The sequence below is a fragment of the Hemitrygon akajei genome, chromosome 4 (assembly GCF_048418815.1).
Source record: "Hemitrygon akajei chromosome 4, sHemAka1.3, whole genome shotgun sequence".
Lineage (NCBI taxonomy): Eukaryota > Metazoa > Chordata > Chondrichthyes > Myliobatiformes > Dasyatidae > Hemitrygon > Hemitrygon akajei.
The window spans coordinates 154,311,998-154,325,891 of NC_133127.1; the positions used below are offsets into that span (position 1 = coordinate 154,311,998).

The window sequence follows — 13,894 nt, forward strand, 5'->3', positions numbered from 1 at the left end:
GTTCCCTCACTCAAGTGTCTTTTTATGATATTATTCTATGCATGTTTGAATTTCTAGGATTGGATGCTCAAACATGTCAATGAACAATTTGTGTGCTGAACTGTCCTGAGTACACGAAAAGTACTATCTAAGTAAAACTGTTTTACAACAAACTATTTCTTATTTTTGCAGTGGATTAGCAGTCTTTGTGGACTATGTATACTATGGCTTGTTTAAATTTAGAAGGAAACTGATAATATCTCCCTTTCTTTTGTGTCACTTTGCTTTCCTATGTACACTTTTATAATTCTTTCCCTCCTTTTGTCTTACTGGGATGTGTCCTGAAAACATTTTCTGCCAAAAGAAAATCAAGAAATTGGACACTATCATTCATTGCCAACAGCATTTATACTGCACCTCTATTTTTTTAAAAAAACTCTTCCATGCTTTAGAGAATTGTATTCTGTAGGTTTTCAGTTTAACATTAAAATCAATAAGTTGTTTTCTATATTTCACTTGTAGAGTGCATTGTTATCTCTAAAACATACAATTCAAACTTCAAAAGGGAAAATACCTGCAACATTTAGCAGGTCATTGCCATCTGTAGAGAGAAATAAAGTAATGTTTCAAACCAATGACTTTTCTCACAAATATACAATGGATTCCAGTTCATTGAACCATCAGTTAATTGGGGCAGCCACTTATTTGGGACAACTCTTAAGTACAAAACCATTACAAAATAGCCAGGCTTCCCCTTGTTTAAATGGAACCCCATGCCACTTGAAACAGGAGACAGTTGCCAAACAGTTTCTAATTAGCAACAGTTACATATACTTACATGGCTGTTAGACATGACACTGTACTTAAAGCAGTTTTTAAATAGCATCAGTTGTATGTGTTTGTGTTTATGAAGCAGTGATTTTTGTCACTGATAGATAGTTAGCATGAAATGAGCAGTAAGGCAATTCAGAAATGTTTTCCACACTACGGTTTCAAACATTCAGGCTTGAAGATGCCAGAAAAGGCCATGAGTGAAAATGTAATTATTTCATACTTCTAACAAGTTAGCAACTACGAAGAATTTCAAGGTATCAACAATTATTTTGAATATTACAATGAAAATTAAGATTTGAAAAATACAATTGTTGAAAGTATTGTATGAAGTTAGTCCATTATCTGCACTAGGTGTTTGTGCTGATTTTGTTCATTTGCAGTCAATCAAAAGAACACAGCTGCATACACTGGATTAATTCCTCCATCAGTAACTATTAGGAACCAATACAGTTTTATAGTACTGTAGTAGTATTCGTAATGTTCTAATTTGTTCTGTATTTCATAAAAATACATGTTACTCAGTTAAATGGTAGGTTGTTTATATGTTATTATATAATTGTTTATATAACCAATCTTATATAATGGTAGGTTGTATATACCTTTTTAACAATTTCCATGAAACTTTGGCTAATTGGGGCAGCTGCTTTACTAGGCCAAAATGTACTGGTCCCTATATTTCCTAATTAACCAGAATTTACTGTATTTGTATTGGAATGTAACAATTAGAAGGCGGCCACTTAAACTCTGAACAATCAGGTTGTACTTGCACTTAGCATTCCCTCTTTTCCCCAGTGACGTATTACTCCATTGTGTGTCATAAATCTATTCATCTCCACATTAAATGTATTCAAAGATTATTTTTCTTCTGCCCTTTGAAGAAAAGCATTCAAAGACACAAGCCTTTTGTAAAGAAAAACATGTGCCTCACCTTAGACTTAAATGTAACCCATCATTCTTAACCAAATAACCTATAGTTCTAGATTCTTCCACAGGAAGAAACTTATCTTTTCATATCCACACTATCAAGAACCTTCAGGATCTTAAATGTTTTAATCAAGTTGCCTCTAGCTTCTCTAAATTCCAAAAATTTTTGACTAGTTCAACCTTTTCTTATAAGGCAATCTGCTGATTTCTTATATCAGTTTGGCAAACCTCTGAGCTTCTGCTTGCACTTGTACATCTTCTTTGTAGCAGTACACAGTGCTCCCACTGAAGTGTCATCACCAGTGTTCTATATAATTGATGCATAACCTCCTACATTTGCATTCAATTCCTTAGCAACCAACTAATGCATTGCTGTACCTACATATTCACCACTTCTGAATCATGTTCTGTGACACCCAGATTCCACTGTACCTTAGAATTCTCCAGTTTCTCACCAATTTTTCCCTGCCCAAATTTCTCATTTTCTCCCATTTTACTCCACTTAGCTCAACTATGCCCACTCACTGACTTAACAATACCCCTTTGAATCAGAGTCAGTATCAGAATCAAGTTTAATATCACTGGCTTATGTCATGAAATTTGTTGTTTTGCAGCAGTAATACAATGCAATACATAATAAAACTACAAATTACAATAAGGAAAATAATTAACTTAAAAATAATTGCATTATGATCATTAGAGGCAAAGTGATCCCCTATACAAACTTCTGACACCTGCCCTGTCTCATTCCCTAATAGGAGATTTTGTATTGCACTCTCTCTAGTTGGAAACTTTCCTGAATAAATATGACAAACTCTTTCCCATCCAGCTCTTTTACAGAATGGGAATCCCATACTGTTCCACCACTCCCTGACACTCTGTAAGTTCTGACATTCTACTAGTGCCCATCACAGTGAAGAGTGAAGCAAAAGACTTAAGTTTGTCTGCCATTATTTTGACCCCTTTACTAGTTCTTCAGTGTAACTTTTAAAGGTCCAATGTCCATTCTCGCTTCTCTTTTATTCTTTATCCTTCCAAAAACTCTTTTGGTATCCTCTTTGTCATTATTGACTAGCTTATCTTCATATTACATCTCTTAACTCCTTATGTTTTTTTTTTCAGTTGCCTTCTGCTGGTTTTTAAAAGCTTTTCAATCCTCTATTTTCCCACTAATTTGTGCTATATTATATGCCCTCTTTTTCATTTTTATGGTGTGTTTAACTTCACTTGTCAGTCATGGATACCTCATTCTCCTTTTAGAATACTCTTTTATCATTGTGATATAATTATCCTTTGCCTTCCAAATTGCTCCTAGAAATTCCAGCTATTGCTGTTATGCTGGCATACCTACTAATATTCCCCTCTAAATGAAACATGTCTCCTTCTGGATGAAACTTTGGCTAACTCCACTTTCATGCTTTTGTAAAACTGATGCACCTGATTTTAGCTTCTCTCTCACAAACTGCAGGGTGAATGCGATCATGTTTTACTGACTCCTAAGGGCTCCTTTACCTCAAGCTCACAAATCAAATCTGATTCATTACACAACACCCAATCCAGAATTGCCTTATGCCTGGTGGGCTCAACCACAAACTGTTTTAAGAAACCATCTTGTAGACATTCTAAAATTCCTTCTCGAAATCCAGCAATTCACCTGAACGTTGAAATCACTGTGACTATCATAAAGATGCCCTTTTTACATAACTTTTCTATTTCCCATTGAAATTTATATCCTACATCCTGGTTATCGTTTGGGGTCCTGTATATAACTCCCATCAGGGTATTTTTACCCCTGCAGTTTCTTAACTCTACCTACAAGGATTCTGCATCTTCTGATTCTATGTCACTTCTTCCTAAGGATTTGATTTCAGCTTTACCAAATGGGTCATTGCACCCCCTCTACTGGCCTGCCTTTCTTTCGATACAATGTGTATCTTTGAAATATTAAGCTCCCAACAGTGATCTTCTTTCAGCTACGATTCAGTGATGCCCACAACATATCTGCCAGTCTCTAACTACTTTTCAAGATCATCTACCTTATTCCATGTACTGAGTACATTCAACTGTAACGCCTACAATTCTGTATTCATTACCCTTTTCAATTTTGCCCCCATTTTACACTTCAACTCAACCCACTATCATCTGTCTCCACTTTTTCTCAATCTTACTGCACTTGTATGCCAACTGCTCCATCCTGAGCCTTATCACTCCAGTTCCTACCCCCTTCCAAATTAGTTTAAGACTTCCCCAATAGCTCTAATAAACCTGCCTGCAAAGATATTGGTTCCCTTCAGGTTCAGCTGTAACTGTTCTTTGTACAGGTCAACCTTCCCTAGAAGAATTCCAATGTTACAGACATCTATAACACTGCACGCTGCACCACTTCCTCAGCCACTCAATCATCTGTACTATCATCATATTCCTGCCCTGACTAGCACATGGTACTGGGAGTAATCTGGAGATTATACCTTGGAGGTCCTGTTCCTCAGCTTCTTCTCTGACTGCTTATGCTCACTGTGCAGGATCTCTTCCTCTTTTCTACCTACAGTATCATTGGTGCCACTGTGCACCATGACTCCTGGCTGCTCACTCTTCCTCTTAAAAATTTTCTGCAGCCGCTCTGAGACATCCTGGACCATATCACCTGGAAGGCAAAACACCATTCTGGCTTTCTTTCACAGCCACAGAATCTGATGTTCATACCCTAGCTATTGTTATTTCTGTGCCTGATTTTACTCTTCCCTGCTGAGCCTCAGAGCCAGCTACAGTGCCACTCACCTGTCTGCTGCTGATCGGTCATCCCTCCCAGCAGTATCTAAAGGAGTATGGTTGTTGCCAAGGGGAATGACCAATGGGGAACCCTGCACTGATTGCCTATATCTCTTACTTCTCCTGGTGGTCAACAATCTCCTATCTGAAGACTGTACTCTAGCTGTGCCCACCTCAGTAAAAGACTCATCTATGAGCTTTTCTGCCTCCTGGATAGTCCTAAGTATATCCAGCTCCAGCTCCAGTCCTTTGACCTTGTCAATCAGGACTTGAAATTGGGTACCCTTCCTGAAGATGTGGTCATCAGGGTACTCTGAAATCCCACATCTTGCAGGAGGTGCATTCCTCTGCCTGAACTACCATCCTGTCAGCACTTGTTATGCATATAACTTCTCAAGCTTAAATTCTAGCCTCTGCCTGTTCTCACCCAAGCCTGTTGAGCCGAAGTCTGATCACTCTATCACTGTCCCATTCACACAATGTCTGCTCTGCTTACACCTCACTTTTTATTGGCTTCTGCCGAGTGCCGAAAAGATAATGATGATTGCAGCCTACTGAAATGTTCCAAAAGGCCACAAGCTCTTTTTAAACCTCATGCAGACTCACCAGTTGATGACTTCTTGCAATTATTGTAGCCCACTAAAAAGATGTATGAGTTAAGGTTAGAAATTTGTGTAAATGCTACATTGGCACTGGAAGTATGGCAAAACTTGGAGGCTGACCCCAGCATATCCCTACTCTGATCATTTACACAAATGATGAATTCTACTGGATGTTTTGATGTGCATGTGACAAACAAAGCTAATCTTAACTTTATGTGTCTCATACTTGAATAGCACATCTTAAAATATTACTGGCTCATCTCAGTATTCAAGTTTATTGTCATCTGACTATACATACGTACAACTAAATAAAACATTTCTCTGGACCACAGTGCACCCACAATACATATATAGCACACAGCACATAAACAAAATAGTATAACAAATAACTTAATAAAATATAATTTAGAATACATATAGTGCACAGCACAGATAAATAGTAAACACCTCGCTGTCCTAGTGACGAATTCTCAGTGGTGGCAGGGTATTCATTAGTATCACAGCCTTCAGGAAGAAGCTGTTAACCAGTGTGGCAATCCTAGTCCTGATGCTCCTGTACCTCTTTCCTGATGGTAGTTGGTTAAAGGGATTGTGGGATGGGTGGGAAGGATTCTCAACAGTGCTTCATGTTGTGCTGTAACCAACTTCTGGGTAATCTGTTGGGGGACTCCGAATTTAGGCATTCCTTAAAAAGTAGGCACATTAAAGTGTACATAATTAGTTTGTTCTTGTGGGAGATGTGTGCTTGCATTCCAAGTAAATTTCTTACTGGAAATCTTGATTTAAATACAGTGAAATGCCAAATGATTTCACAAAATTGGTCATCAAATCCTTGATATTCTTGATTCAGGCCATCCAGTGACTTTAGACTTTCAGAAAGTTATCTCTTGTTGATAAGAAACATTATTCTTTTAAAAAGTTGGATTTTAATCATGAGTTTTCCTGTTTTTTAAATGTAAAGTTTTTTTTGAGTAAGTGAATTGAAGATGCATAATACTACAACTCATGGTTGCTACTGTTATCCCATTATGTGATTCATTTATGTGACCCAGTCCTTTCCCTAGTGGGGTGGCGGGAGGATGGGGTGAGAGCAGATGTGCGTGAAATGGGAGAGATGTGTTTGAGAGCAGAGTTGATGGTAGAGGAAGGGAAGCCCCTTGCTTTAAAAAAGGAAGACATCTCCTTCGTCCTGGAATGAAAAGCCTCATCCTTAGAGCAGATGCGGCGGAGATGGAGGAATTGCAAGAAGGGGGTGGCATTTTTGCAAAAGACAGGGTGGGAAGAAGAATAGTCCAGGTAGCTGTGAGAGTCCATAGGCTTGTAGTAGATATCAGTAGATAAGCCGTCTCCAGAGATAGAGACAGAAAGATCAAGAAAGGGGAGAGAGGTGTCGGAAATGGACCAGGTAAATTTGAGGGCAGGGTGAAAGTCGGAGGCAAAGTTAATGAAGTCAACAGGCTCCTTGGTACATGGTCTGTTCCACAAAGCCAACAAAAAGGCAGGCCTAGCTGGGACCCATACGGGTGCACTTGGCTACACCTTTGGTTTGGAGGAAGTGAGAGGAGCCAAAGAAGAAATTATTAAGCTTAAGGACAAATTCCGCTAGATGGAGGAGAGTGGTAGTAGAGGGGAACTGGTGAACTGGTTAGGTCTGGAATCCAAAAAGAGGCGGAGAGCTTTGAGATCTTCCTGGTGGGGGATGGAGGTATATAGGGACTGGACATCCATGGTGAAAATAAGGCAGTGGGGCCAGGGAACTTAAAATCATTGAAAAAATTCAAAGCGTGAGAAGTGTCACGAACATAGGTGGGAAGTGATTGAACAAGGGGGGATAAAACAGTGTCAAAGTATGCAAAAATGAGTTCAGTTAGGCAGGACCAAGCTGAGACAATGGGTCTACCTAGACAGGCAGGTTTGTGGATCCTGGGTAGAGGTAGAAATGGAGGTGCAGGTAGGTAGAGGTGGAGGTAGAAATGGGAAGTGCAGGGTGTGGGAACTATGAGGTTGGTAGTAGTGGATGGGAGATCCCCAGACCTGATGAGGTTGGTGATGGTGTGGGAGACAATGGCCTGGTGATCCTTGGTAGGGTCATGATCAAGGGGTAAATAAGAGGAGGTATCAGCGAGTTGTCGCTGTGCCTCGGCAAGGTAGAGGTCAGTATGCCAGACTACAACAGCGCCCCCCTTAACAGCGGGTTTTATAGTAAGGTTGGGATTGGTGCGGAGGGAGTGGAGAGCAGAGCATTCGGAACGAGTGAGGTTGGAATTGGAACAAGGTGTGGTGAAGTTAAACTTAGCTTACCTTGAAATTAATCTGTTTCTTTCCTTTTCATAAATTTTAAAATCTCATGGCAAACATAATAATTTTCTGTTAGATAACTGGCTTTTGCCAAAATAGGATTTAATTTTTCAAAAGCTAAGCTCAGTAAATTTAATTCAAATAAAATAGATTTTAATTAATGCTATTTACAGCGTGAAATTTTATTTGCAATGTTGAAGCAGTGTGTTGTGACAATGTCAGGATTATTTTTACAAGAAAATCAGAACCTCTCATGGAGCCAACCATTGATGGGGCACCATCAGTACAGATGACAACACAGTTCCTCCAAGACAGACCTTTTGTTTCCAGATATGAAGACGAAATATTAAATGTATCTTGGCTTTTTTCGAGCAGCTCTTTGCAACAAAAAAAGATTTCTTCAATTTCACCATCATTTACAAACCTTTCAAATGCTACAACATGACATTTATTGGTGAAATCTTTACTCATCAACCTGGATAGGGAGGCTGGTGTTTTTCAGTTTATCAACAAAACCTCTTCAGCATCATGTGACATGTCATCAATACGTCAACTTTTCATGCTGTTTAAGAGTGAAACTTTTTCAATTTCTTGTACTGCATCTTGTCCTAGCATTTTGCCCGCTATAATTTTACATGCTGGCATTATTAGCTTCTCACCAACTGTATGACTTTTCCTTCTCGGGGTAATAATTTCTGCTATTAAATAACTTGCTTCCTGAACTCCTTTACTGAATGACTTTATTAACAAAAGTTTTACTCTGTTCGTTTTGAGATTCCAATAGCTGTTTAAAATAATTAGCACTTTTACATGACATATGGCTGTGATTTGTAGTTCAGTGTCTTTTCAATTTAGCTGAAGCCATTGCTACAGTTGTAGGTTGTTTGTCACAGACTAGGCCCAATGGAACAGTGGAATGATCACCAGTCCATGGAAAATCTATTGATAAGTAGCTTTCATTGTAAAGACAGACTTTTTTTTGTGTCCATTGCTGCACAATAAGAATGGCATAATAATAACTAAATGAGAAAACCACAAAAAAAATGAAAACCTCACAACACAAGCATCAGTCAACCGTCTTTCCCTCTGTGCAATACAGTGCTCACCAGTTATCAACGGTCTCCCCATCTCACATAAAAAAACTGAGCAAGGACTCACCCAAATGAACATGGTCCTACTGCGCACTGCCATACTGGCGTGAAAGACCTCCAACAAAATTGCTAACGGAGCTGCTCAGTCACTGCCCACCACTGCAAGTGCAAGTATCATGCTTTGCGCCAAGTTCAAAAAACAATGTTTATTTTTTAAATCACAATCTCTTGCAGAACCCCTAGCAACCTCTGACAGAACCCTAGTTGAGAAACCCTGATTTGGATGGTGAACAACACTACATCCTGGGGAATGAGGCAGGGCAACAGGCCACAGTCGCCTTTATACAGGGGTCTGTGGGAGGAGCCACAGGAGCAGTCCAGACAGGTATATCTAGTTCACCACAGATGGTAACAAGGTAGTTTTCACAAACTGCACAGGCAGTCCAAACCGGAAGCCTCATTAGTCTGTGATGATTTTAGCAATGCAACTTACAAAGAAGAATCATATCTGGGCAAATCATTTTAATTACAGTTTTCATAGACTAAATAGTGACAAAAATGTTGTCAGAATATCACTGGATATAAATTGAAGTTTCAATATACTTATAGTTCCCGTAAAATGTAATCATATTTGTGATAGCACAGCTCATTGCTGATGTAAACTAGATGCAAGGGAAATATTCTAATTTTCTACCCAATGGTTGGTACACATCCACAATTACAATGTGTAAAATTTCAATTCCTTGGCTTTCTACAAATTACAATAAGAGTATGAAGCAATTGATGTAGGAAATTTGCTCTCAATTTGACAAATTTATTTATTTATGGCTTTTTTCACTTTTAGAAGCACAACCTGTTGTGTGTCCAAACACACACAGCTCCAGGATTGACTCTCCATACACGCAACAAATTAATGGGCTTGAAAGATCACTCAGTGACTGAGAACAGCACAGTTCTTAGACTTCTACATCTCAATGTGGAAAACACTAACAACCCACTAAACGTGATTACATCTTGGTCAGTAGTGGATAAAATGGCAATGGATAAAGGATATTCCAATACAGAGCATTTTAAAGAATGGGAAGTGCAAGATACAGACAGCTCTGGTTCAGACAGTGAATTGGAGCAGTTAGGAATTGCCATGTTGGAGACTAGTTCTAATATGAAACAGTTTTGTCAGTCACCTAGTGTGGAATCAAAACTACTGAAATGCAATGAGCTTCTGCAAGACTTTAAAATTGATACTGAAACAAAACCAAAGGATGACTTAAGGATTACAGATGAAGACAAAGTTTACAAAACCAAAATGGAATTTGCACTGAAACTGGGATATTCAGAGGAACAACTGCAGTTGGTCCTGAACAAGTTAGGAACCGATGCCTTGCCTAATGATATACTAGGTGAACTTGTTAAACTGGGGAACAAAATTAATTCTGATGCTTCCTGTGGCAAAAGTACTCCTGGAACTGTAAACCTACGAGATACAACTTCAACAGATTCTCAACGATCTGATTCCCCTGTAGAAGATGTGGTGGATGATGGGAATAATCTAAAACCTATAGTAATTGATGGCAGTAACGTGGCAATGAGGTGAGTGCAGAAAATTGTTTTCCTTTCCATACCCCCACCTCTCAATATCTCTCTCTCTCTCTCTCATACATTTTCTATCTCTCTCAAACTCTCACATACACTGTTCCTCAAATTCTCTCCCTCAAGCTCTCAAACCCTCCCCCCAAGTTCTCACTTCCCCCCAAGCCTCCTGAGCTCTCTCTCTCAGGCTGTTTTGGAGAATATAGAACAGTACAGCACAATGCAGGCCCTTTGGCCCATAATGTTCTGCCAACTTTTTAACGTACTTCATGATCAACTTTAGCCTTCTCTCCAACATAGTCCTCCTTTTTTTTTTCATCCATGTGCCTATCTAAGAATCTATTAAATGTCCCCGATGTATCAACTTCTACCACAAGTCCCAGCCTGGTGTCCATGCACTTCCTTCTCTCTGTGCAATATAAAAGCCTACCCCTAACCTCACCCCTACATGTTTCTCCAGGCACCTGAAAAGTATGTCCTCTTGTATTTATCTTTGCTGTCCTGGGAGAAAGGCATTGTCTGTTCATTCTATCTATAGTTTTATTAACATGATGCTATTATAGCTTGGGGGGCGTTGGAGTTCGGAGTTCATTTACTGTATCCTCTGTAAGAAGTTTGTATGTTCTTCCCATGAGTGTGTGGGTTTTCCCCGGATGCTCCAGTTTCCTATATTTCAAGGATGTACTGGTTGGTAGGTTAACTGGCCATTGTAAATTGTCCTGTGATTAGGTTAGAGTTAAGTAGGTGGGTTTCTGGGTGGTGCAGCTGATTGGGCCAGAAGGGCCAATATATTTATTTAGAGATACAAATAAAAGATCATTTACTTGCATCTCTAAATAAATATGCATATACTGTACATACATACATACATACATACATACATAAATAGTTAAATAAATAAATAAACAAACAAGCAATCAAACCTCTACCTAGTCAACTCTGAACCTCCTTCTCTCCAAAGAGAAAAGCCTTGTGCTCAACATTTCCTCATAACACATGTTCTCTAATCCAGGTAGTGTCATGGTAAATCTTCACTGCACCCTTTCTAAAGCTTCCACATCCTTCCTGTAATGAGGTGACCAGAACTGAACACTGTACTTCAATTGTAATCTAACCTAAATTTTATAGAGCTACAACATTATATCACAGCTCTTGAATTCAATGCCCTGACTAATGAAGGCTAACACACCTTCTTAATCACCTTATCAACCTGGGCATCAACTTTGAAGGGTTTGTGGACTTAGGCCACAAGATCCCTCTTCCTCCACACTGTTAAGAATCCTTCCATTAACCTTGAATTCTACCTTCAAGTTCAGCCTTAAAAAGTGTATCACTTAATACTTTACTGGCTTGCATTCCACCTGCCACTTCTCAGCCCCACTCCTCATCCATGTAATCTACAACAGTGTCCCGTTATAACACCGTTAATACAGTACAACACCTTTCTACACTATAACACCGCCAAGTTCATGCCATCTAAAAACTTACTAACCTACCCTTCCACTTCATCATCTGGGTCATTTGTAAAAATCACTAAGAGCAGGGGTCCCAGAACAGATCCCTGCAGAAGACCCACTAGTCAATAACCTCCAGGTAGAATCCATTTACTACTACATTCTGCTTTCTGTAGGCAAGTCAGTTCGAATCCATGTAGCCAGGTTTACCTGGATCCCATGCCTCCTGACTTTCTAAATGAGCTCATCATAGGAACCTTGTCAAATGCCTTTATTATATAGCAGTTAACATAATGGTATTAAAGCATCACCAACCCGAGTTCAAAACCACTGCTGTCTGTAAGAGATTTATATGTTCTTCCCATGACTGTGTGGTTTTCCTTCAGGTGCTCTGGTTTCCTCCCACATTTCACTAGATGTATGGATTAGTAGGTTAATCAGTCACATGAGTATAACTGGACGGCTCAGGTTCCTTTGGCCAGAAGAGCCTGTGACTGTGCTAAATAAAACAAAATAACATCCATATATGCCACATCCACCACTCTGCCTTCATCAATTTGTTTTGTTACTTCCTCAAAATAGTCAAGTTTGTGGGACATGACCTGCCCTTCACAAAGCCATGCTAACTACCTCTAATCAGACCATGCTTCTCCAAATGTTCATAGATCCTGTCTCTTAGAATCCTCTCCAATAGTTTTCCTACCGCTGATGTAAGATTCACTGGTCTATAATTCCCAGGTTTATCCCTATTACCTTTCTTGAACAAGGGAATTAAACCCTCCAGTCTTCTGGTACTACTCCTGTGACTAGTGAGGACACAAAGATCATCACCAATACTAATGTAATCTCTTCCCCTTCCTCCTATAGTAAACTAAAATATATCCTGTCTTGCCCCAAGGACATCTATGCTAATGTTTTTCAAAAGTTTTAACACATCCTCTCTCTTAACCTCGACATGTTTCAACACATTAGCTTGTCCAAGCTGACCTCACATACATCAGGGTCTGTCTCAGTGGTGATTACTGAAGCAAAGTATTTAATAAAGGCTTCCTCTGACTCCAGGCACACATTTCCTCTTTTATCCCTTGACAGTTGTTCCCTTACTCTAGTCATCCTCCTGTTCTTCACATGTGTGTAGAATGCCTTGGGGTTTTCATTAATCCTACTCGCAAGGATTTTCTCATGCCCCCTTCTTAAGTCCATTCTTAAGCTCTTCAATGTCTACCTTGTAACTCACAAAAGGCCTGTGTGATTTTTGCTTCCTAAACTTTAAGTATGTTTCCTCCTTCATCTTGATGAAATATTCTATCACTCGTATTAATTTTTACCCTTCTCAATGGGACAAACCTATCCAGAACCACATGCAGGTGTTCCCTAAACCCATAGCCTTGGCAAGGATAGGAGCCGACAGTATGGGAAAGTGTGTAATTTGGGGAGGCTAATTATGAAGCTATTAGGTAGGAAGTTGGGAGTAAAAATTGGAAACTGATGTTCTCAGGAAAATGTACAGTGGAAATGTGGCGATTATTTGGGGATAACAAGAGAGAGAGTAGGACCACCACTGAAGGATAAAGGGGGTAATATTTGCTTGGATGCAAATGATGTGGGTGAAGCTGTAACAAACACTTTACATCAGCAGTTACCAAGGAGAAGGATGTGGAGGTTAAGAGATCAGTGCTAAACATATTGATATACTAGGGCAATTTGAGGTAAAGGAGGAGCGAGTGTTGGAACTCTTTTTCAGAGCATTAAGGTGAATAAGTCACCAGGACTTGATGGGATATACCCCAGGTTATTCAGAGAGGTGAGAGCAGAGATTACTGAGACCTTGAGCAATATCTTCTTCATGTCCTCTCTAGCCACAGGCAAGGTTTTTGGAGGACTGACTGATAGCTAATGTTGTTCCATTATTCAAGAAGGGAACCAGGAATAATCCTGGAAAAACTATAGACAGGTGAGTTTCACAACAGTGGTAGGGATGTTACTGGAGAGAATTCTTAGGGATAGAACTTATGAACATTTGGAAAACCATGGCCTAATTAGGGAGAGCCAGCATGGCTTTGTGTGGGGCAAGTCATGCCGTACTAAATTGATTGAATTTTTTGACAAGTTGATGAGAGTGATTGATGAAGATAGTAGAGCTGTGGATGTTGTTAACATGGATTTTAGGATATTTACCCAGATCCCTCATGAGATGCTTATTCAGAAAATTAAGATGCATGGGATCTATGGCGAATTGGCTGATTGAATTCAGATCTGGCTTACCCATAGAAGACTAAGAGTAGTGATTGAAGGGACTTATTTTAGCTGCAGATCTATGATTAGTGGTGTTCTGCAGCGATCTGAAGCCTCT

At 39.4% G+C, this 13,894-nt stretch overlaps 1 protein-coding gene across 2 annotated transcripts in view; it reads left to right on the plus strand.

Moving 5' to 3' along the window:
* LOC140726813 (probable ribonuclease ZC3H12C) overlaps positions 1 to 13,894 on the plus strand; it is a 90,349-nt gene that overhangs the window by 45,691 nt on the left and 30,764 nt on the right. Inside the window, exon 2 of one of the 2 annotated variants that reach the window (XM_073043662.1) lies at positions 9,342 to 10,087. The exons of the other annotated variant lie outside the window; for it this stretch is intronic. Within the exon in view, the coding sequence (XP_072899763.1) occupies positions 9,411 to 10,087 (677 nt within the window). The 5' untranslated portion in view covers positions 9,342 to 9,410. The remainder of the gene's footprint in view (positions 1 to 9,341; positions 10,088 to 13,894) is intronic. 2 annotated transcript variants of the gene reach the window in all.